The 21,638-nt window shown below is 35.6% G+C and overlaps 1 protein-coding gene across 6 annotated transcripts in view; it reads left to right on the top strand.

Annotated features, from left to right (window-relative positions):
- MAP3K7 (mitogen-activated protein kinase kinase kinase 7) overlaps positions 1 to 21,638 on the top strand; it is an 86,439-nt gene that overhangs the window by 26,903 nt on the left and 37,898 nt on the right. For 5 of the 6 annotated variants that reach the window (XR_003968902.1, XR_003968899.1, XR_003968901.1 and 2 more), the window contains exons 6-12: positions 3,775 to 3,899; positions 10,009 to 10,137; positions 11,915 to 12,045; positions 13,859 to 13,940; positions 16,238 to 16,368; positions 16,998 to 17,127; positions 20,028 to 20,108. Coding sequence is in view for 2 of the 6 variants with exons in the window: in XM_030315984.1 (XP_030171844.1) it covers positions 3,775 to 3,899; positions 10,009 to 10,137; positions 11,915 to 12,045; positions 13,859 to 13,940; positions 16,238 to 16,368; positions 16,998 to 17,127; positions 20,028 to 20,108 (809 nt within the window). In the remaining 4 variants the exon portion in view is untranslated. The remainder of the gene's footprint in view (positions 1 to 3,774; positions 3,900 to 10,008; positions 10,138 to 11,914; positions 12,046 to 13,858; positions 13,941 to 16,237; positions 16,369 to 16,997; positions 17,128 to 20,027; positions 20,109 to 21,638) is intronic. The other variant, XM_030315985.1, reaches the window with a different exon arrangement.

The following is a 21,638-nucleotide window of genomic DNA, read 5'->3' as shown; positions in this document are numbered from 1 at the left end:
CTCTCTCAAAAAAAAAAAAAATTACCGCACCCGTAAGCATTCAGGTTACCATGAGTGAATGTCAGTAGAAATAACATAGAACAGAATTAAGCCCTCAAATATTAAGACTCCAAATATTAGAAATTATCAATATGGAATATAAAATAAGTATGCTAATTTAAAAAAAGGAATTAAAATGTTCAAGGAGTAAAAACTATTCAAAATGACCAAAAGAACTAAACACAACATTTAGGAATAATTAAAAAATTTCAAAAGATCTGGAATAGGTGACAGGAAAATCAGTAAGCTGTAAGATATCTGCAGTTACCCAGAATGCAACACAAATAGATGAGAAAAATGATAGGTTAAGGAACATAGGAAAAAGGAAAAGACTAACAACATAGAACTCCAGTGAAGAAAATAGGATGGGGAGAGATTATAATTTAAGAGGTATTGGCCAAGAATTTTCTGGACAAAGTTATGAATTGTAAATAGGATAAATGAAAAGGAGTCTACCCTGTGACACACCTTAAGGAGGCTATAGAACCACAAAAACGAAGGGGAGATTTTTAAATCAGCTAATCAGAAAAGAGATTACCTACAAAGGATTGTCAGGTAGACTGAAGTATAGTTTCCAATCCCATTAATGGAAGCTAGAAAACTAGAATCATAACTTCACAGAGCTGAGAAAAAATAGTTACCTACGCAGAATTGTGTACCTGCCCTAAATTATTTTTAAGGAGAAAGGTGCAAGTTAAAGACATTTTGATAGAAAACCTGAGAGAATTTACAATACATGGACCTTAATTGAAGGTATTTGGGAAAGAAAGAAAATGATTATGTAGACAAGTATAAGGTTCAAGAAGGAGTGGTGAAACAAAATGAGTAAACATACATTAAGATAAATGTTGGCCATATAAAACAAGAATACCTTTTTGCGTGTAAGAAGGGGATTCAAAATAAAGAATTATTTCTACTTGTTTACAGATTAACCAACATGACTATAAGTCTTTTAGGTAAGGATATTAGAGAGTGTCTCACACATTTATTTTTAAATGTTTAATTAACTCTTTAATAACAAACTAATAAAAATTGTCTTTTTACACTTCCAGAATGCTTTATATATTTCAGTTCTTACAGGACTAACAAGTTACATTGGGATATAAGAAGCTTAAGACTCTGAGTATCAGGGTCTTTGGAATCTTAATAGCTGAGAATATTAGCTATTTTAACACCAGCTGCTGTAGCTCATACTGGGCTTATCATAGTAGAAATGTATTTTTTGTGCATGTAAAATCCAAAACAGGTGTTCTTCTTTGGCAGATGGTCTTCCATGTAGTCATTCAAGGACCCAGTTAGGCTCCCTCCATCTTATATTTCTGCTATCCTCCAGGACTTTGGGAACTAGGCATTCAGCCAGCAGATAAAGAGAATGGAGATCATGTGAGAGATTTTTTGGGCCACACCTAGAAGTAACCCTCCCTCTACCCACATATCAGTGGCCACAACTCAGTCTTAGCTACATCTAGAAGTTCAGAAAAGTGTTGTGTGCCCCAGAGGAAGTTGGGGGTGGCTTTTATGAGCAGTTGGCCAGTCCCGGTCCCCCAAAGTATTTATTTACTGCTCTAACCACAGGTTAGAACCACTTACTGTTCTTTGCCAGTTAAACATCCCAAAGGCTCTTCCAGTCACCATCTAGTTCACCATCCAGGATCTCAGGATGACATACCATGCTCTCCAACTGGTCTGGGTGTGGCCCGTTTAATTCATTTGGAAAACAAAAGGACAAGTTTATCTGTCACCTCTTCACCTCTTTCTCCCAACTCACACAATACATAATGGCAGAAAGACAGGACAATCAGTAAAATTTCCACTGGGAAAAGAGAAGCATGGAGGCATATAGCAGTTACTGGTGTGTAGGAATGAAGTCCTGCATTGTCTGGTCCCTCTGCCCTGGATTTGTGAGCGTTGGTCTTGATCCAACCTTGATTTTACCCTTGGAAAGGAACTCCCTTATCCATTGCTCATGACTCCAACTTTCACCCTCATCTAGACTCCTTGTGCATTTTCATACCACGTCAGACGTGGGTTTTAGCATAGACTGTCCTCAGAAGCCCTACAGTTTATATAACCTACATCCTGTTTATGTAGATCTGGGGTCCTGAGGATTGTTGTTAAGACTCAAAACAATCAAACTTTTAATTAGAAACTTGCTCCTTTGGCAATATTAATTTCTTCAAAAGTAGGTTTGTGATCTCTGGTTCCAGTCAGTTTCATGTGCCTATAACTATTACCAGAATTTTTTGTTAGGCAAAATCTTGAACCTGGTTTATTTGATTTCTGGCCACATCGCATTTTCTCAACTGAATAGTGGCACCCTGAAGCCATTAAGTTTCGGTGGGAAGTACTACTCTCTTTTAATGTGTTTTTTGCTGCAGTACTGAGTCTTCGTGGACCTTTGTCAGTCTTACTTCCTTCTGTTTGGAATCTAGAAGCAGTCAGCTTTTGTAGTCCTTTAGGACCACAAATTATCGTAGGAGACAGATTTTACCAAATGTTTTGCCATGTCATTACATGGATTTTTCCAGCCTCCAATTTTAGCTTTCTTGTGCCTACTACTAAGCTAATATCAAATACAGTATATTAGATTTTTGTTACACCACCACCCACTTCTGTACCATTTTCTCATATTGGTTAGAGTGGCACTGTTATTATAGATAAGCTCTGAAATCTCATGGCTTTACAAAATATTTTTTTTTCCTTCACTCGTATGAAGTCCAAAATGAGTGTTTCTGATTAGTGAGTTTTTCACATTGGTGGCTCAGAATCCCAGGCTGCTTCTGTCTTGTAATTCAAAATCCTCTGCATGCAGTGGCATACGAGGAAAGAAGAAGGAGTAAATTTGTCTGTGGGAGATCTTTATGGCCAGGCTTGAAAGTGAAGTACATAACTTCTACCCACAATCCATTGGCTAGAATGGACGAACAGCCCCATCTAACTGCTCAGAAATCTAAAAAATCTAATCTTTTTGCCCAGGAGGGAAAGGAAATAGGGTCAGTGAACAGTTAACCAGTCTGGATACATTAGGCTAAACTAAAGATTCATATCTGTTCGCCGTAAGATTAATAACAAGTCTATAAACATTTGGACCATGATCCATGGTAAGACATACTTCATAGTCTATTGTGTACATATTAATGTGTATAAAACTGAAACGACATACATGAAACAGTATTTAATCTGTTTGTGACACACTTTGGTATTTTCTATTCTATTTTTTAAAATGCTGTCATAGTCTACTGAATCAATTTTGTGACCTAGGTTTCCAGATCTTTGGGCTAGATTTTATGATCTATATTTTATGACTAGGTTTCTGCCTGCAGCTTGAAAAACACTGCAAGGGGTAGATTAAGTTTAGGGTGCAAGTCATTTATGAAGGTATTGAAATCCATCCACTTTCGTTTCAGGACACCATAACGTTGACCTAGAACTTTTTAAAACCCCATGTTTAATTTTGGCCCAGAGAGACATATAGTCAGGAAAGATTATGGAGATAGAGATGGAGACATCAAAATGTGGGTCTAGCAGTCTCCCTAAGAGAACTAGGTTAAGGTCAGTTAATCTTTGCTAATATTCCTCTGAACTGTTAAGCTGTTAGAGTGACCAGGAAGCATTTGACAGAAGTTGAATAGTGACATTTTGCTTAACACTTTCTGTTTCCACAAATGTCTCTTCTTTTTTTGTAGGAATCAAGTATTGGTCTAATAACCTTTGTTTTTGTTTTTTTGTAAACAGCTTGTTGCTGGTTGCAGGGGGGACAGTTTTAAAAATCTGTGACTTTGGTACAGCCTGTGACATTCAGACACACATGACCAATAACAAGGGCAGTGCTGCTTGGATGGCACCTGAAGTTTTTGAAGGTAAAATGACAAAAGCATGTTGTGATTGATAATCTTCCTTCTTACTCCGTGTACATCCAGTATGTGTTTATGGCTTTACCCTGTTTCCATGGTTTTACTCCTGCATAGTACATATCATAAAGTATACAGTTAACCCTTGAACAATGCAGAGGTTAATGGCACCACTGCCCCATGCAGTTGAAAATCCACGTGTAACTTTTGACTCCCCCAAACTTAACTACTGAAAGTCTACTATTGACCAGAAGCCTTAGTAAAAACATAAACATTTGATTAACACATATTTTATATATGTATTATATATTGTACTCTTACAATAAAGTAAGCTAAGAAAAGAAAATGTTATTAAGATAATAAGGAAAACACATTTATGGTGTTAAACTGTATTTGTCAAAAAAAAAAAAAATGTGTGTATAAATCCAGTATTCATGGGTCAGCTGTACTAAAGTCTAAGAAGGTAGTAAACAGATACAGTCCTAGATCATAGTAAGATTTATATTGTCTAGCAACATTCTGTGCAAATTCAAGTATATGTTCAATCCTCATTTTCATATCCTACCTATTGCAACTGTAAAAATCACCTATTTGTAACCCTAAAATCAGTATTCATGGTGCTTTCATGGTTATTTGTGGTCATGTATGGAGCAGGGAAAAATTGTGAGTCATCCAACACACGTTCCCGGCTAAGGAACGAGACAGCACACCACCTTCGTATTTCAGCTCTCATACTGTGTTGTTTTTATGATCTACATAGTACCACATTTTTTTCGTTCTTTATGTGCTTTTTGTTGGTGATTTTACTGTTTAAGATGGCCTCCAAGAGCAGCATTGAAGTGTTCTAGTGTTCCTAAGTATAACAAGACTGGTATGTCTTACAGAGAGAAAAATGCATGCTAGCTAATCTTTATTCCGGTATGATTTATAGTGCAGTTCCATGAGTTCAATATTAAGAAACCACAATATATATTAAATAAGGTGTTTTAAACAGAAACACACCTAAAACAAGGTTATGGGGTTTTTTTGTTTTTTGTTTTTTTTTAATATATGAAATTTACTGTCAAATTAGTTTCCATACAACACCCAGTGCTCATCCCAAAAGATGCCCTCTTCAATGCCCATCACCTACCCTCCCCTCCCTCCCACCCCCATCAACCCTAGTTTGTTCTCAGTTTTTAACAGTCTCTTATGCTTTGACTCTCTCCCACTCTAACCTCTTTTTTTTTTTCCTTCCCCTCCCCCATGGGTTTCTGTTAAGTTTCTCAGGATCCACGTAAGAGTGAAAACATATGGTATCTGTCTTTCTCTCTCTGAGTTATTTCACTTAGCATAACACTCTCCAGTTCCATCCATGTTGCTACAAAGGGCCATATTTCATTCTTTCTCATTGCCATGTAGTACTCCATTGTGTATATAAACCACAATTTCTTTATCCATTCATCAGTTGATGGACATTTAGGTTTGTTCCATAATTTGGCTATTGTTGAGAGTGCTGCTATAAACATTGGGGTACAAGTGCCCCTATGCATCAGCACTCCTGTATCCCTTGGGTAAATTCCTAGCAGTGCTACTGCTGGGTCATAGGGTAGGTCTATTTTTAATTTTTTGAGGAACCTCCACACTGTTTTCCAGAGTGGCTGCACCAGTTTGCATTCCCGCCAACAGTGCAAGAGGGTTCCTGTTTCTCCATGTCCTCTCCAGCATCTGTAGTCTCCTGATTTGTTCATCTTGGCCACTCTGACTGGCGAGAGGTGATATCTGAGTGTGGTTTTGATTTGTATTTCCCTGATGAGGAGTGACGTTGAGCATCTTTTCATGTGCCTGTTGGCCATCCGGATGTCTTCTTTAGAGAAGTGTCTATTCATGTTTTCTGCCCATTTCTTCACTGGATTATTTGTTTTTCGGGTGTGGAGTTTGGTGAGCTCTTTATAGATTTTGGATACTAGCCCTTTGTCCGATATGTCATTTGCAAATATCTTTTTCCATTCTGTTGGTTGTTTCCTTTGCTGTGCAGAAGCTTTTTATCTTCATGAGGTCCCAATAGTTCATTTTTGCTTTTAATTCCCTTGCCTTTGGGGATGTGTCAAGTAAGAAATTGCTGCGACTGAGGTCAGAGAGGTCTTTTCCTGCTTTCTCCTCTAGTGTTTTGATGGTTTCCTGTCTCACATTCAGGTCCTTTATCCATTTTTAGTTTATTTTTGTGAATGGTATAAGAAAGTGGTCTAGTTTCATTCTTTTGCATGTTGCTGTCCAGTTCTCCCAGCACCATTTGTTAAAGAGACTGTCTTTTTTCCATTGGATGTTCTTTCCTGCTTTGTCAAAGATTAGTGGCCCATACGTTTGTGGGTCTAGTTCTGGGGTTTCTATTCTATTCCATTGGTCTGTGTGTCTGTTTTTGTGCCAATACCATCCTGTCTTGATGATTACAGCTTTGTAGTAGAGGCTAAAGTCTGGGATTGTGATGCCTCCTGCTTTGGTCGTCTTCTTCAAAATTACTTTGGCTATTTGGGGCCTTTTGTGGTTCCATATGAATTTTAAGATTGCTTGTTCTAGCTTCGAGAAGAATGCTGGTGAAATTTGAATTGGGATTGCATTGAATGTGTAGATAGCTTTGGGTAGTATTGACATTTTAACAATATTTATTCTTCCAACCCATGAGCACAGAATGTTTTTCCATTTCTCTATGTCTTCTTCAATTTCCTTCATAAGCTTTCTATAGTTTTCAGCATACAGATCTTTTACATCTTTGGTTAGATTTATTCCTAGGTATTTTATGCTTCTTGGTGCAATTGTGAATGGGATCAGTTTATTTGTCTTTCTGTTGCTTCATTATTAGTATAAGAATGCAACTGATTTCTGTACATTGATTTTGTATCCTGCAACTTTGCTGAATTCATGTATCAGTTCTAGCAGACTTTTGGTGGAGTCTATCGGATTTTCCATGTATATATCATGTCATCTGCAAAAAGTGAAAGCTTGACTTCATCATTGCCAATTTTGATGCCTTTGATTTCCTTTTGTTGTCTGATTGCTGATGCTAGCACTTCCAAAACTATGTTAAACAACAGCGGTCAGAGTGGACATCCCTGTCGTGTTCCTGATCTCATGGAGAAAGCTCTCAGTTTTTCCCCATTGAGGATGATATTAGCTGTGGGCTTTTCATAAATGGCTTTTATGATGTTTGAGTATGTTCCTTCTATCCCGACTTTCTCGAGGTTTTTTATTAAGAAAGGATGCTTAATTTTGTCAAAGGCCTTTTCTGCATCGATTGACAGGATCATATGGTTCTTCTCTTTTTTTTTGTTAATGTGATGTATCACATTGATTGATTTGCGAATGTTGAACCAGCCCTGCATCCCAGGAATGAATCCCACTTGATCATGGTGAATAATTCTTTTTATATGCTGTTGAATTCGATTTGCTAGTATCTTATTGAGAATTTTTGCATCCATATTCATCAGGGATATTGGCCTGTAGTTCTCTTTTTTTACTGGGTCTCTGTCTGGTTTAGGATTCAAAGTAATACTGGCTTCCTAGAATGAGTCTGGAAGTTTTCCTTCCCTTTCTATTTGTTGGAATAGCTTGAGAAGGATAGGTATTATCTCTGCTTTAAATGTCTGGTAGAATTCCCCAGGGAAGCATCTGGTCCTGGACTCTGATTTGTTGGGAGATTTTTGATAACTGATTCAATTTCTTCGCTGGTTATGGGTCTGTTCAAGCTTTCTGTTTCCTCCTGTTTGAGTTTTGGAAGTGTGTGGGTGTTTAGGAATTTGTCCATTTTTTCCAGGTTGTCCAGTTTGTTGGCATATAATTGTTCATAGTATTCCCTGATAATTGCTTGTATTTCTGAGAGATTGGTTGTAATAATTCCATTTTCATTCATGATTTTATCTATTTGGTCATCTCCCTTTTCTTTTTGAGAAGCCTGGCTAGAGGTTTATCAATTTTGTTTATTTTTTCAAAAAACCAACTTTTGGTTTCATTGATCTGCTCTACAGTTTTTTCAGATTCTATATTGTTTATTTCTGCTCTGATCTTTATTATTTCTCTTCTTCTGCTGGGTTTGGCGTGTCTTTGCTCCTCTGCTTCTATTTCCTTTAGGTGTGCTGTTAGATTTTGTATTTGGGATTTTTCTTGTTTCTTGAGATAGGCCTGGATTGCAATGTATTTTCCTCTCAGGACTGCCTTCCCTGCATCCCAAAGTATTTGGATTGTTGTATTTTCATTTTTGTTTAGATATTTTTTTTAAATTTCTTCTCTAATTACCTGGTTGACCCATTCATTCTTTAGTAGGGTGTTCTTTAACCTCCATGCTTTTGGAGGTTTTCTAGACTTCCATGTTTTGACCAGTTGACATTAAGAGCCTCACAGGAACCCAACTCTGATTGCCCCTATGAGCAAATGATTCAGCGTTCACTAATTTCAGTCTTCACAGAAACTTTATGGAACATAAATACGAGGAATAGTAAGACTCAACTGTACTTTTGTATTGGTTTCCTAGCAATTAAAAATTGACATCTAAAGTTGAAATGAGCATGCCTTTGGAATACAAGCAATTTGGCAGAAATATGATAACTAAGAAAGACAAGTAAAGAAAAATCTTATGTTTAATTTCTTTTTTTAAGTGTATTTGAGAGAAAGAACAAGTGGGGGGAGGGACAGAGAGGGAGAGAGAGTATCCCAAGCAAGCTCCAGTGCTGTCAGCACTGAGCTGGACGCAGGGCCCAATCTCAAGAAACGTGAGATCATGACCTGAGTCGAAATCAAGAGTCAGACACTTAACTGACTGAGCCACCCAGGCACCCCTGTTCGCTTTCTTTTACGTCTCCATATTTCACGCAAGTTCTAAAAGAATGGTCTGTAAATTCATGATAGGTTTCTGTATGAAAAAATCAAGCTATCTGTTAAATGAGTAAAGTTGAACTGAAGATGTGTGATTTGTATATTAGGAAGTAAGACTGTCCATAAAATTTAGATATGTTTATTAATCAGTCAGGTTCTGCTTATGTCTTATTTCTTTTATTTTTGATGAATTTAAAGATTTTTGTTTCTTTGTTTATAGCCACTTGAGGGAAAGAGAAATTTGCTGTGCACATGGTCACTTGAGTGGACCTATTTTGCCCTAAAATTCAATCAGAAAGCGAATGGACCAGCAAATGTTAAATTATACAAAATTAAATAATGCCTCCTGTTTTTAAGTTCATATACAGAATACATTGTTTTAAAACTATTTAAAATACTTTTTTGTGTGTTAAAATAACATAGTATTACTCTAGTATGGAAAGCAAAAAGATTTGTTTATTCAAAAAAGCCCAGAAATAAAAGTTACTTTTAATATTTAGAGTAACAAAGCTCATACTGTTAAGCTAGACTTCTTCATTTCTGAAAGATGTCAGCACCTGTAGCCCAAGTCCAACTGTAATCTCATTTTAATGCTTACAGTGTGCAGATTAGTTGCATGTGTAATGCACGTGCTAAGTACATGTGTAGCTATCACTATAATAATTGTTCGTTGTTACAGTGGGTTTTTTGTGGGTTTTGGCTGTTTATTGTGCTGATTCACCCACCAATTTAGTGATCCTACAAATTTGGCAGCGTAATCTGCTTACTATAAATTTGTTATGCATAATTTTCACTGCTTACAACTTTTAAGTTTGCAAATTAAATTTTCTCTTGCCAGATATTGAAAAGAAAATCTTATCACTAAATTAGAAATTTCTTCTGCTTTGCTAGTAGGGTAGTTCTATCCATCAAAAGAATGAATGGGAGAAGAAAATTTAAGATTAAAAAATTACAGAAAGTAATGTACAAATGTTTCATACTGTGTCCCAGGGAAAGTATAAGTCTAAAGAAATAGAAGAAAGGTCCTATGCCTGTGAATGAAAAGGTAGAAAATGACCAACTTTCTAAGGTGATTTTTTTAGTGCATTAACACTCAATTCATTAAATAAATATATTTGTTGCAGAGACTTAAGTTATTTCACAAAGAGTAATTTCTCAGCTCTACATGCAGCATCCTCCTGTACACAGTGCTCACTCTTAAAATTTATGAAAACAGTTGTTTCTGTAAGTCATGTGGAAAAAAGTCTTGAAATTATACCACCTTTTTTTCTAGGTAGCAATTACAGTGAAAAATGTGATGTCTTCAGCTGGGGTATTATCCTTTGGGAAGTAATAACACGTCGGAAACCCTTTGATGAGATTGGTGGCCCAGCTTTCCGTATCATGTGGGCTGTTCATAATGGTTCGTAAAAAGAAATTTTTCTTTAATTATTTTGCATATTTTCTGTCTGGAAAATTGTGTCTACCTCAAAGAAAATCATTTATCCCTAACATTAAAACGTCCAGTTCTTTGTTGCCAGAATACTTTGCTGCCATCAGTCTCCTGCACTCCCCACACCCCCCAAATCAGTCAGGGCAGTGCCGAGACTGGTCCTATCCTTAGAACAAGGCTGAAGAGGTCTGCTGATTCTGCTGATTTGGGAAAGGCCATCAGTACAGCCAGAGCCAGCTACCTAGGATGGCTTTCTCCAGGGGATAGAGAAGCATTGGGTTGGACTCTGTGGAGAAAATAAAATTTAAAAATTAAATAAATAAGTAAAATCTCTTCTCATGATCAAGGTAGTTGAGGGAGGTATAACCTTTCTCTTGAGGAAGCAAAGAATAATAATAAGAGTTGTTACTTAAGCTATTCGTAAAGACAAAACAGAGTTCCTCACATACTCTTTCTTTTTATCTCCTCATCCATCCTTATGAAGGGAGTACTATTCCTCATTTTACAGTTTTATAGGTTGGGAAACTGAGACCTAAACAGGAAAAGGAAGTTGCCCAAGGTCACTAGATTAGTAAGTGGTATTGCTGGGATTCATATCCAGATCTTTGTGACTCTCGGTGCCCATATTTTTAAATTATATTGATATATGAACTCTTTCTTTGCATCCCTCCTGCTCCTTTTAGACCTGTAGTTATGTTTCTAACCACTTATGATGTTAAAATACATGTTCTTCATAATCTAGTTACTTCACATTTTATTTGGAAAAATAAACTCTTCATGAAGGGAAACCTTGTTTAACCTTCCTAATTTTTACATCACTCTCTAATTTATCATTTGGCTGTAATCATTCTGATTATGGCATTTTAGTTTTATTGGCATTTTAATACACTATTCCACAAATCATACAAATACCTGCCTAATTAGGTCATTAATAGACTTGTCAAACAGTGCCATCATCTGAGTAATCTTAAGTGTTTTTACCAGTTTCCTGTACTACCTTTCATTTTACTACCTTTAATGTCATTGTAGAGAGTACTAGAGCACTGACAAGACAGTGTTTCATGTTCTCTCTGTCAGTTGTCAGTAAATAATTGACAGTGAAGTAAGGAATAAAAGAACTAACTTATTAGTTGGTGAAATTACAAAAACTTCATTATATTTGAGGCTTTTTTTAAGATAGGGACCTCACTAATAATATTATAGTTTTGGTAATTACGTAAAAGTTGATAGTTTTCAGCTTGTGAAATGACAGATTTACAGCAGCCAAAAAATGTCTGCCACCAACAAAAGAGTCATTTGGAGGTCAGTGAGTATGATACCACAGTGATGTGACTTTTCTGCTATGGAAGATTTTTCAAACACATTTGAAATTTTTACAGTAAATCTGAAAATACAGTTCAAGGAAGATTACCTCAAGCCACCATTTTATTTTCTTAATAAAACACTAAGCCATTATTATTTGTTAAAAGAACAATATTAGAACAAATGAAATATTATTTCTCAGTCTCACTCTTAACCATAATGCATATAAAAATTTTAATTTAACTTTGCAAAAAGTATAGCTTCCCCTTTATGAAAATATGTTAACCTAATAGACCCAAAAAAATGTACTTTTATTATTCCAAAATAAATCTTAAATTACAAGAACTATAAAATAACTACTGTATTGGAAATACATATAAAAAGCTTACACCATTCTTTGGGTAAATACATTCTTTCCCCCCCCCCCTCTAATTTTCAATTATAGGTACTCGACCACCACTGATCAAAAATTTACCTAAGCCCATTGAGAGCCTGATGACTCGTTGTTGGTCTAAAGATCCTTCTCAGCGCCCTTCAATGGAGGAGATTGTGAAAATAATGACTCACTTGATGCGGGTATAATCCTTCTCTTGAGGGGCTTTGGATTTAGGGGAATTTGGTATATACTGAGTTTGAATGGGATTTTGAAGTAAAGAGACATTATTGCTTTTTTCTGCTTTATACTTTTCTGTATTGTCCAAGTTAGAATGGGTACTTATCACTCCTATAATCAAAGGAAGAAATGTTATTTTGGAAAAGAAAAAAAGTCTAGTTCTTTATACTGGAAAGATAGCTAGACTAGGTTTCTGGACTTGGTTTTTCCTCCTGTGTAACTTAGTGAACAAATGTGTTTGTTTTGGGGACCTGTTGCCTCATCTGTAATGTGAGAGAAGCTGAATTAAATGTCTTTACAGGACTTAGGTATATTCTGACTCTAATACTTGCCAAACTAAATTTTAAATTTTCTTGAGTGCAGATCTTCTTCAAACAATCATTTATCTGCAGGGCAATAGAATGGTTGCATTCCCAGACACCTTTATTTAAATGATTTTTACCTTCTGGTTTTTCATTGCATATTTTTAGCTTTTCATTTGCCATTAAAAAGTTAAACTTCTAGGATTTATGGAATTTTTAAATTTAGAAGAACCCTGTTAAATGATCATTAAAATGTCTTAGTCTATAAACAAACACTTTTAGAATTATTTGAATAATTTTAGGACTCTGGTTTTTGGTGCACTAGCAAAATCTATCAAGCGCTACTTTGACTTTTAAAAGTTCACATACTGGGGCACCTGGGTGGCGCAGTCGGTTAAGCGTCCGACTTCAGCCAGGTCACGATCTCGCGGTCCGTGAGTTCGAGCCCCGCGTCAGGCTCTGGGCTGATGGCTCAGAGCCTGGAGCCTGTTTCTGATTCTGTGTCTCCCTCTCTCTCTGCCCCTCCCCCGTTCATGCTCTGTCTCTCTCTGTCCCAAAAATAAATAAACGTTGGAAAAAAAAGAAAAAAAAGTTCACATACTTATGAAAAATCCCTGAATTTCAGAACAATTTGCTCACTAGAAGAACCCTTCAAACTCCTTAAATATATGCTTCCTAAATGGCCAAAGATCTGTTTATTCTATTGAAACCAAGCATGAACTACTCTGATTAAAACTTCCCATCATATGTGGATACCAACTATACATCAGGCCCTAAAGATATGGTCATAATAAAACAACTTGGTCGCCATAGTCAGATACTTGAAAACATTGGGATACATAAATTGTTCAAATTATAATTGTACTTATATTTGCTTTGTCTGATTTGAAAAGAAGATCTTCCTTTTTTCCCCTAAGTTCTAATATTTATCCAGCAAAAATTTCCAATATTACATCTCCAGTTTATAGAGAAACAGCCATAATCTATCTCTGATATTCAAAATATTAGTTCTAACAATTATTCTATGACATAACAGGCTCAGTTGCCAGACTAACAATAATTTCAGCAGTTCGGAAGTTTATATCACTACTATGAGAACATAAGTACGTTTTATGTCATTGTGAGGAGTCATACTATTTCCTGTGTTCCTTTACAGAAATGTATGCTGTTTTCTTCAAAACTATCTAGGCTCTATGTAAAATAGATACTTAAGTAGATATATGGCATTGATCATAGTGGAAATTCAAAAGAGTAGCACATTATCATCATCTTTGTAAAATCAAAAACTTAAGGAACATACTGAGTTTAGGTATCTGTAAATTCAGTGTATACCTTACAGAAAATAAAGCAGCACTTTCCTACTTTCAAATCCCAGAACAAAGAAATAATTAATGTGTACTCTGCAAGTGAATTCTTACAGGATTTAATTTGTATTAAAGAAATTTTAAATTGTAATTTACTTTTTCATACATAGTACTTTCCAGGAGCAGATGAGCCATTACAGTATCCTTGTCAGTACTCAGATGAAGGACAGAGCAATTCTGCCACCAGTACAGGTAAATGGATAGATTGGAAGAGTAATAACCTAATTTTTTTGTGTCTCTGTTCCCATGAAATTATAATCAAGAGGCAATGAATGATGTCTCTATTTGCATTTTAATTTCTTCATTTCATATGATTGACTGCAATTTGAGTTTCCTGGTGCATCATTCTTCATGAAGGTACCGAGATTAAAGAGTTACTAAAGACTTGCTTCCAAGTCTTAGAATTCTTGCATAGTTATATATAAAAGGATGGGATATTGTATTGCTGGGAATGTCATTCTTTATTTGAAAAATAAAAATCGTTTTTACACAGATACTGCTACATCAAAGAATATTAGAAATTATTGTAAATATAAAAAACAACGTATTTCTTCATCATGAACACCCTACTTTTTGGTCTTTGTAGAAGAGTCTATAGAAACTCTTATTTAAGAACTCTTATTTTTAGTTCAAAGTTCCTTACTTTTCTAAATATCAAGTAGTAGTGGGATTGAAGTTCGTGATCATCAAAAAAGACCATAGAAATAACTCTCTTAGAAAAATTGTGCCTCTCAAATTATATGGCATTTTAAGCATTCATTGTTAATTTAATTAAAACAAAAGGGCTTGTGTGTGTATATATACAATATTTATCCTGTACTTAAAATTGTATTTTTACCGACAAATATTTTTACTGATCTAAATAATTGCATTTATTTTAATCTGGTTTAATAGTTCCCAAATTCCATTTTTACCGAAAATCTTTTGAGTTGCACTGAATTCTTAAATGCACTTCTCTAAAATTCCATCATGTGTTTCTACCACTGCTTCCAAACCCTCTCTCTGTTTAAGTGCTGTGACCTTCAGTCCTTTGATTCTTCTGTTTACTGAGCCACGGTTCTCTTAGGTCCTTCCTTTCATCCTCCCTTAATTCCAGCTGGTTATTATAATTTCTTATCTTAAACTTGTTTGGCTAAACTTAATTTGTTAAATCTGACACTCAGTTTCCCCTTGGCTATAGAAGTGCAGCTGAATGTGTCTGGAGACAACTCATGTTTAAGGTCTTCAAATGCCTTAGTGATTTAATGACGTTGGATAGTTGTGCCATATTTTAGTCTATCTCCTCTCTCTTAGATGACTTAATTGTATACTTTAGCCTGTCTCCTCAAACTTCAAACATCTCTTCACTACACACTTTCAGCTGATCCCATTTGTTATTTCTTTGAGAAAATTGGAGTAATCAGAAAAGATAGCTTCCAGAAGCTGCCCCGCTACATCTGCCCACCTACCTGTATCTGGGCCCTTCTGCTCTCCATGCTCTTCTGTTAAAATGGCTAAGCTCTCCATGCTCTCACCAAAGGTACGCATGTCTGCTTGTGCACTATATCCCATCTGCTCTTCCCAGTTGTTCTTCCCTCAGTCTCTTGCCTCATCAGTGTTAGTCTTTCTACTGGAATCATTCCCAAGGCATGTATAGTCTGTACTTACATTCTGTTACCTCTTCCCATTCTTTCCTGTGCCCAGTCCATTCAGGCTTTTATTATACCGCTACTCCAGAATTGCTCTTGTCAAGGTCACCAGTTGTCTCCACATAACTAAATCAAAATGAATGATTTTTAGTTCTCTTCTTTTTTGACTTTCAGTAACATTTGACACAGTTCATTACTCTCTCCTTCTATAGCATGTTCTTCAGTTGATCTTCAGGATACCATCGTAGCCTGGATTTCATCTTCCATCTCTGGCCACTTTTTCTGATGGTTTCCTAGGCTGGTTAGTTTTTTATCTTCCTAACCTACACTTGTCAGTATTCCTAGGGCTCAGTCATTGAGCCTTTCGCTTATTTCTCTACACTCATCTCCTTCATGATCTCATCCAGTATCATGGTTTTATATACTATCTATTTGTTGGTATTTTGCTCCATCCCAGACCTGACCTTTGTACTCCTATATCCACCTACTTGCTTGATACCTGATAGGAAATCAAACTTATGTTTTCCAAATTAAACTTCTGATAGTCCCTTCAAACTTACTTCTCCCATCGTCTTCACCATCTTGATTAATAGCCACTCTGATTTACCAGCTCAGGCTAAGAAACTTAAAGTCATCCTTGTACTATTATTAGAAGACTAATAAGCATTTTGGTTCCCTTTCTGTGCTATCCTTAAAATTCCATTTAAAATGGATTTGTTTGGATATCTTTATTGACTTGAAAAGTCTTATTTTGTTCATATTCATGTCTTGTTAGTTTAGAAAATAATTTACGTTACATATTATTGAATAAAGCATCTGTATTATTCAAACCTGTAGTCATAAATGTTTCTGCTTTCCTAGGCTCATTCATGGACATCACTTCTACAAATACCAGTAATAAAAGTGACACTAATATGGAGCAAATTCCTGCAACAAATGATACTATTAAACGCTTAGAATCAAAATTGTTGAAAAATCAGGCAAAGCAACAGGTTTGTTTTGTTACTAAAAGTAAAATTGTGTGATGACCTTACTAGTAGTCATAACTTTATGCTAACTAAAATTAATTATTTGGCATCTTCCATTATACAAGTGCTGAGTCTTATTCTTGAAGCAGATAAGAATAGAGACATAAAATGAGATTCTCCTACTGTTTATTACCGATCACATTGTTTTGTCTTCTGATTATGGCTGCCTTTGCCAACAGCGCAACTCCCTCCCTGTGATATTCCCTAACTTTAATGGTTAAATATGTAAGATGATTATTTCTTGGTTCTACTACTCAGTTAAAGGAGTTTGTCCTCAGTCTGTCATTTCGTACTGTTCAGATTTATTATGTTTTTGCTGTTACTGGTTTAAAAGTATGTTAAGTAGTGATTTTATTCATCTTACATGATACATTTAGGTTAAAGAATAATCGTAGCATTTAACTTCCAACTCTAGTGACTGCCGTTTCCTAAAGGCAGTGTTTGTAGCTTGCTCTCCCTTAGAACCTCCTTTTTCCTTCAGAACAGCACAGAATCTCTAAGAATCTCAGTTGATATCTTCCTCCTCCTAGGTTGCCCAGGATTTTTAAATTTAAAGAATTTCAATAATTCAAATTGACCTGTAATTTTAACAGAGTGAATCGGGACGTTTAAGCCTGGGAGCTTCCCGTGGGAGCAGCGTGGAGAGCTTGCCCCCCACCTCTGAGGGCAAGAGGATGAGTGCTGACATGTCTGAAATAGAAGCCAGGATTGCTGCGACAACAGGTAAAAAGGAAGTAAAAATCTGCAGAGGAGTGGAAAGAGTAGTTTCAGTTGTTTCACCTATGGCGATGTCAGGGGTTTTTTGTGTTATGAATTTTTTTAAAGCAGGAAGTGGGCTTACAGTAGACTTTCTAAGCTACTAACAATAATTTATGTTTTTCTCCAGTTCCAAATAAGGCAGGTATGACTTGTAAAATTATTTGGATCATAAATTATATTTTTATCAAATGTAATTCAACTCAAACATGAGCTGAACATTTAAGTGAGAAATTGAAATTTTGCCAAAACTAGTATGTTTCAGAGGATTTTGAGTGATTCTACTAGAATTTGTGCTAACTTCACATAATGGCAAATATTTTGTTTTGAAATTAGCAGAAAAATATACTATAGATCCAAGTGTGGTTTGGCTTTACTGTCTGCTCCTTCTCCTTCCGGTAGCAAAAATAGATGAGTGTAATATAAAAGATCACAGTAATTTCATTCAATCTTGGAAAAGTTAGCATTTGAATTCCATTTTTTCACTTCTTAAAATGATTAATTACAGAGGTACTGGTCAGCACAAAAACAGTTACAGTTGACTCTTGAACATTGTAGAGGTTAGGGACATTAACCCGCCATGCAGTCAAAAATCCACATGTAACTTTTGACTACCCCAGAACTTAACCATTAATAACCTACCATTGACCTGAAGCCTTACAATAATACAAACAATTGCTGAACACATATTTTGCATGTTATATGTATTATATACTGTATTCTTAAAATAAGCTAGAGAAAGAAAGTGTTATTAAGAATATTATAAGGGAAATACATTTATAGTACTATACTGTATCTTTTCTTTAATCACATGTAATTGGATACATGCAGTTGAAACTCATGTTGTTCAAGGGTCGTAATACTGGTTTAATTTGTTTTCTTTCCAATTCTTCCAGGAGTAGAGGGGAGCTAATTATAAAAGTAAATACATTTCTTTTGTGGAAAATGTGGAAATGTAAACAAACAACAAAAAACCCACAATTTTCTATAATTGTCCCACTCAGAGAGAAGCATTTAACAATTTTATATATTTACCTCTGGTCTTTTAAGCCATATATGTGTATACATGTGTATTTTCATGTATATTAGCGTATATATTCTTTAACTTAACTAACCAGGTTCGTGTGTTTTTTGTTTTGTTTTGTTTTTTAGGTATTTTTCTCATTTTTTTTTCTAAATGGAATATTCTCATTTTGTGTGGAGCTTTTTTCAGAAAGAAGTTTTCCAGAGGAATGTCATACTGTACTTGTCTTCATCTAATTATGATCACTGACTGTATCAGCATTAGAATCAGTTAGATATAGCAGAATATTCAAAATAGCTATGTCTTTAACACCTAAGCTTTTTTTTTTTTTTTTTTAAATAAAGAAATTTGAAGGTAGGCTCCGTGATCGTTAGGCAGCTGAATTTCTCTGTCTCTGTGCCACAAGCCATATTGCGTGACTTGTCTCCTCAAAGACTTTGTGTTGCTGAATAACTATTACAATTCTAGTCATCACATCCACAGTCAGGGCAGCAAGAAAGGAGAATTAGGGGAATGCCAAAGGGTATATGCCCAAGCTCTTTCAAAGATCTTTATCAGAAGTTCCCCCTAACAACTTCCATATATGCCTTTGGCCATCATAATATGGTCAGATGGCTATCAGATGGCTGCACGGGAAAGAAGGATCTGTGATCTTTTATCTGGGAACATTGCTGCCTTGAGTAAAGTCAGAGTTCTGTTGCTAAGAAAGATGGGAAAGACAGAGATTGGAAGGGGACTCGGAGTCTCTGCCACATGGATGAATCTTCATAAATAATCAAGTTGAATGGAGCTCACTAGCCACTAACAAGCCTTCCTGGTCCCTGCGTCATAAGTTTTTTTCTGTCAAGTGAGGGCTTCTCAGTGTAGTGTCAGGTGAATAGCGCACACAGTGACATACCTTCACTCTTGGGGAACCTTTTTCCCTTCAGGGATGTCATTCAAGTTAGATCAGCTAAGTAATGATGGCTAGTGGCATTATTAAGATAATGGCCTTAAAATAAGTGGCATTATTATAGTTTTGTATCTTTGCTAGTGTCAGTTTTCTAGTCAGGTACTGATTTATTATTATTCTTTACAGAAGTGATATTTCACTAGTTAAAAAACAACCACACACGTTTAGATTATCTCACTCTCTAAATGTAGAATAGATGCTGTTGAACATCCATTGGATTCATACAATTAAGATTTTTTTTAATGAATTGTCTTACTTTGAAAGATTCGAATTCTCCAGCTTCTAACACTGTTCACATGTAATGGGAATGCACCTTGAACTTTGAAAACTACAGTAAACATTCAGTTTAATAGAAGTATGTGTAAATATTTATATTTATAAAAGCATATACATTTCATTCTTTGATTCAATAATTACTATTTAATCACCGAATTTTACTTTATAGCACACTTCAAGAAACGTCTATCTGGAATATATATTCCTGTGTTTGTGTAATTAAAAAAATATGGCAGCTTATTTCTTTTTAACTCCTCTCTCCCTTCCCACTTTCATCCTAGCTCCCCATTGCTTATCAGTGATTTCACTTAGGTAGATTGTTTCTATGAACATGTTTGAAATTTTGCTTCCTCATTATCCTGCAGCTTTGTTTGTCTTTGTCCTTTTTTTTTTCTCCTAATTAAAACCAGTATGTGACACGTCTTTATTGATAGTTTTCTCCTAAATCACGCCTTTTCCAAGCATGGATGAAAAGTTAGACAGTCCTGCATGCCATTCTGCATGAAGTATTATTAACATAGCTATTTGAAAATTATTCTGTTTTTATAGTTAATCATTTTCTGTGTTACTGTTTGTGGTTGTTTGCATGTATACTGTATATATATGTTTTTGCAGCCTATTCCAAGCCTAAACGGGGCCACCGTAAAACTGCTTCATTTGGCAACATTCTGGATGTCCCTGAGATCGTCATATCAGGTATCAAAGACCACCTGAGTTGGTCTAATAGCTGTGGGACCGGAATAATGATCCCTGGTACTTATAAAATGCTTCTTGCTCCAATCTTTATAGGACATGAAAATAGACACCTGCATACAGTAACTAGGGAGACAGATTGAAAACTATACATTTATATACAATGAAGCAGGCTTGACAGGATACCTTAAATCTCCAAAAATGAGAGTAAAATAGAAGGCAAAGTAAACCTTTTCACAGAAGGGAGAATGCTAGCCCTGAATTCTGCCATCGTCCTCCCTGCTTTTAAGTGAGCACATGAGCTGAACCAAGACGTTGTTTTCTCTCAGCAGAAAGAGGAAACAACTATTTAAAAATATTTGATGTCCTGGGCTCTTTTCCTTCCTTGGTTTCTCCTTTTTGGACTCTCTTGAGGCTTCCTATCCAAGCCTCTTTCTGTTGGTAGCAAGTGAAATACGAAGTTGAGAAAAGAGAATTGCTAAATACCATGTTGCCTTAACATAGAAAATAGAAACAGAGTAAAATTAAATGAGATTTGCTGTTTTGCATGGTGTCTTGACAAAGAATCGTGGTCAATTCTGATTCTTATGTGTTATTAGGAGAATCTTTTTGCAAATTACATGTTTTTATACCTAAGTCACACATGGTACTTCAGTGTCTTAAAATTGGTAAATTGCTTTTATTTCTTCTCATGGTGATAATTTCATAGATGAATCTAAATCACCATTTTTGATAGAAATTTAAATGGCATATATTGGTTAATGTATGTCACCAAAGTGATCCTGTATTCGGGCACCTGGGTTGCTTAGTCAGGCAAGCATCCATCTCTTGATCTCAGTGCAGGTTTCATGAGATCGAGTTGCACATCAGGCTCTGTGCTGATTCTCTCTCCTTCTCTCTTTGCCCCTCCCCACCTCATGTGTACATGCCCTTGCTCCCCCCCCAGAATAAATATATAAACTTAAAATAATATATATATTTTATTTATTCCTCTGCTTTAGGTTTTCCTCCACCTCTTCCCAAAAAGAAACACAGTTTTCCCTACACACTTTCATGGATGTGATTTTGGTGAATTCTTCACCAGTGTGTATTGCTTGTGATTGTATTTCTAGCATAGCATTGTAGTTGAATATCTAGAGGTCTTTTTCTCCCATAGTAAAATGAAAACAGAATAGACACCATGCCTTTGTTACTTATTATTGATTGTATCAGAGTTATCTGGCACGGTGCCTCACACATTGCATTTAATAAATATGTGCCTATTAACTGAACAAACTATTATTGACCTCCCATGGCTAGGAACTAGGATACATATAAAATCTGTATAAATTATAAATATGTATAATACAGAAATTACACAATTCTTAGGATCCTGGCATTTGGTCTGTATAAGACTATATTAGAGTAATTAATGTTTATTTTTTCAAAGTGATTTATTTTATAATACCACTATTGCTGTTCAGAGAGGAGTTAACCCACTTCTCACATAGTAATTTTACTTATTGAGTCATGGCCTGCTTGCAGAACTTGCAA

Source organism: Lynx canadensis, chromosome B2 (assembly GCF_007474595.2).
Source record: "Lynx canadensis isolate LIC74 chromosome B2, mLynCan4.pri.v2, whole genome shotgun sequence".
NCBI classification, from domain to species: Eukaryota; Metazoa; Chordata; class Mammalia; order Carnivora; family Felidae; genus Lynx; species Lynx canadensis.
Note: the sequence above shows the minus strand (reverse complement) of the source record. Positions and strands in the feature narration are given on the sequence as shown.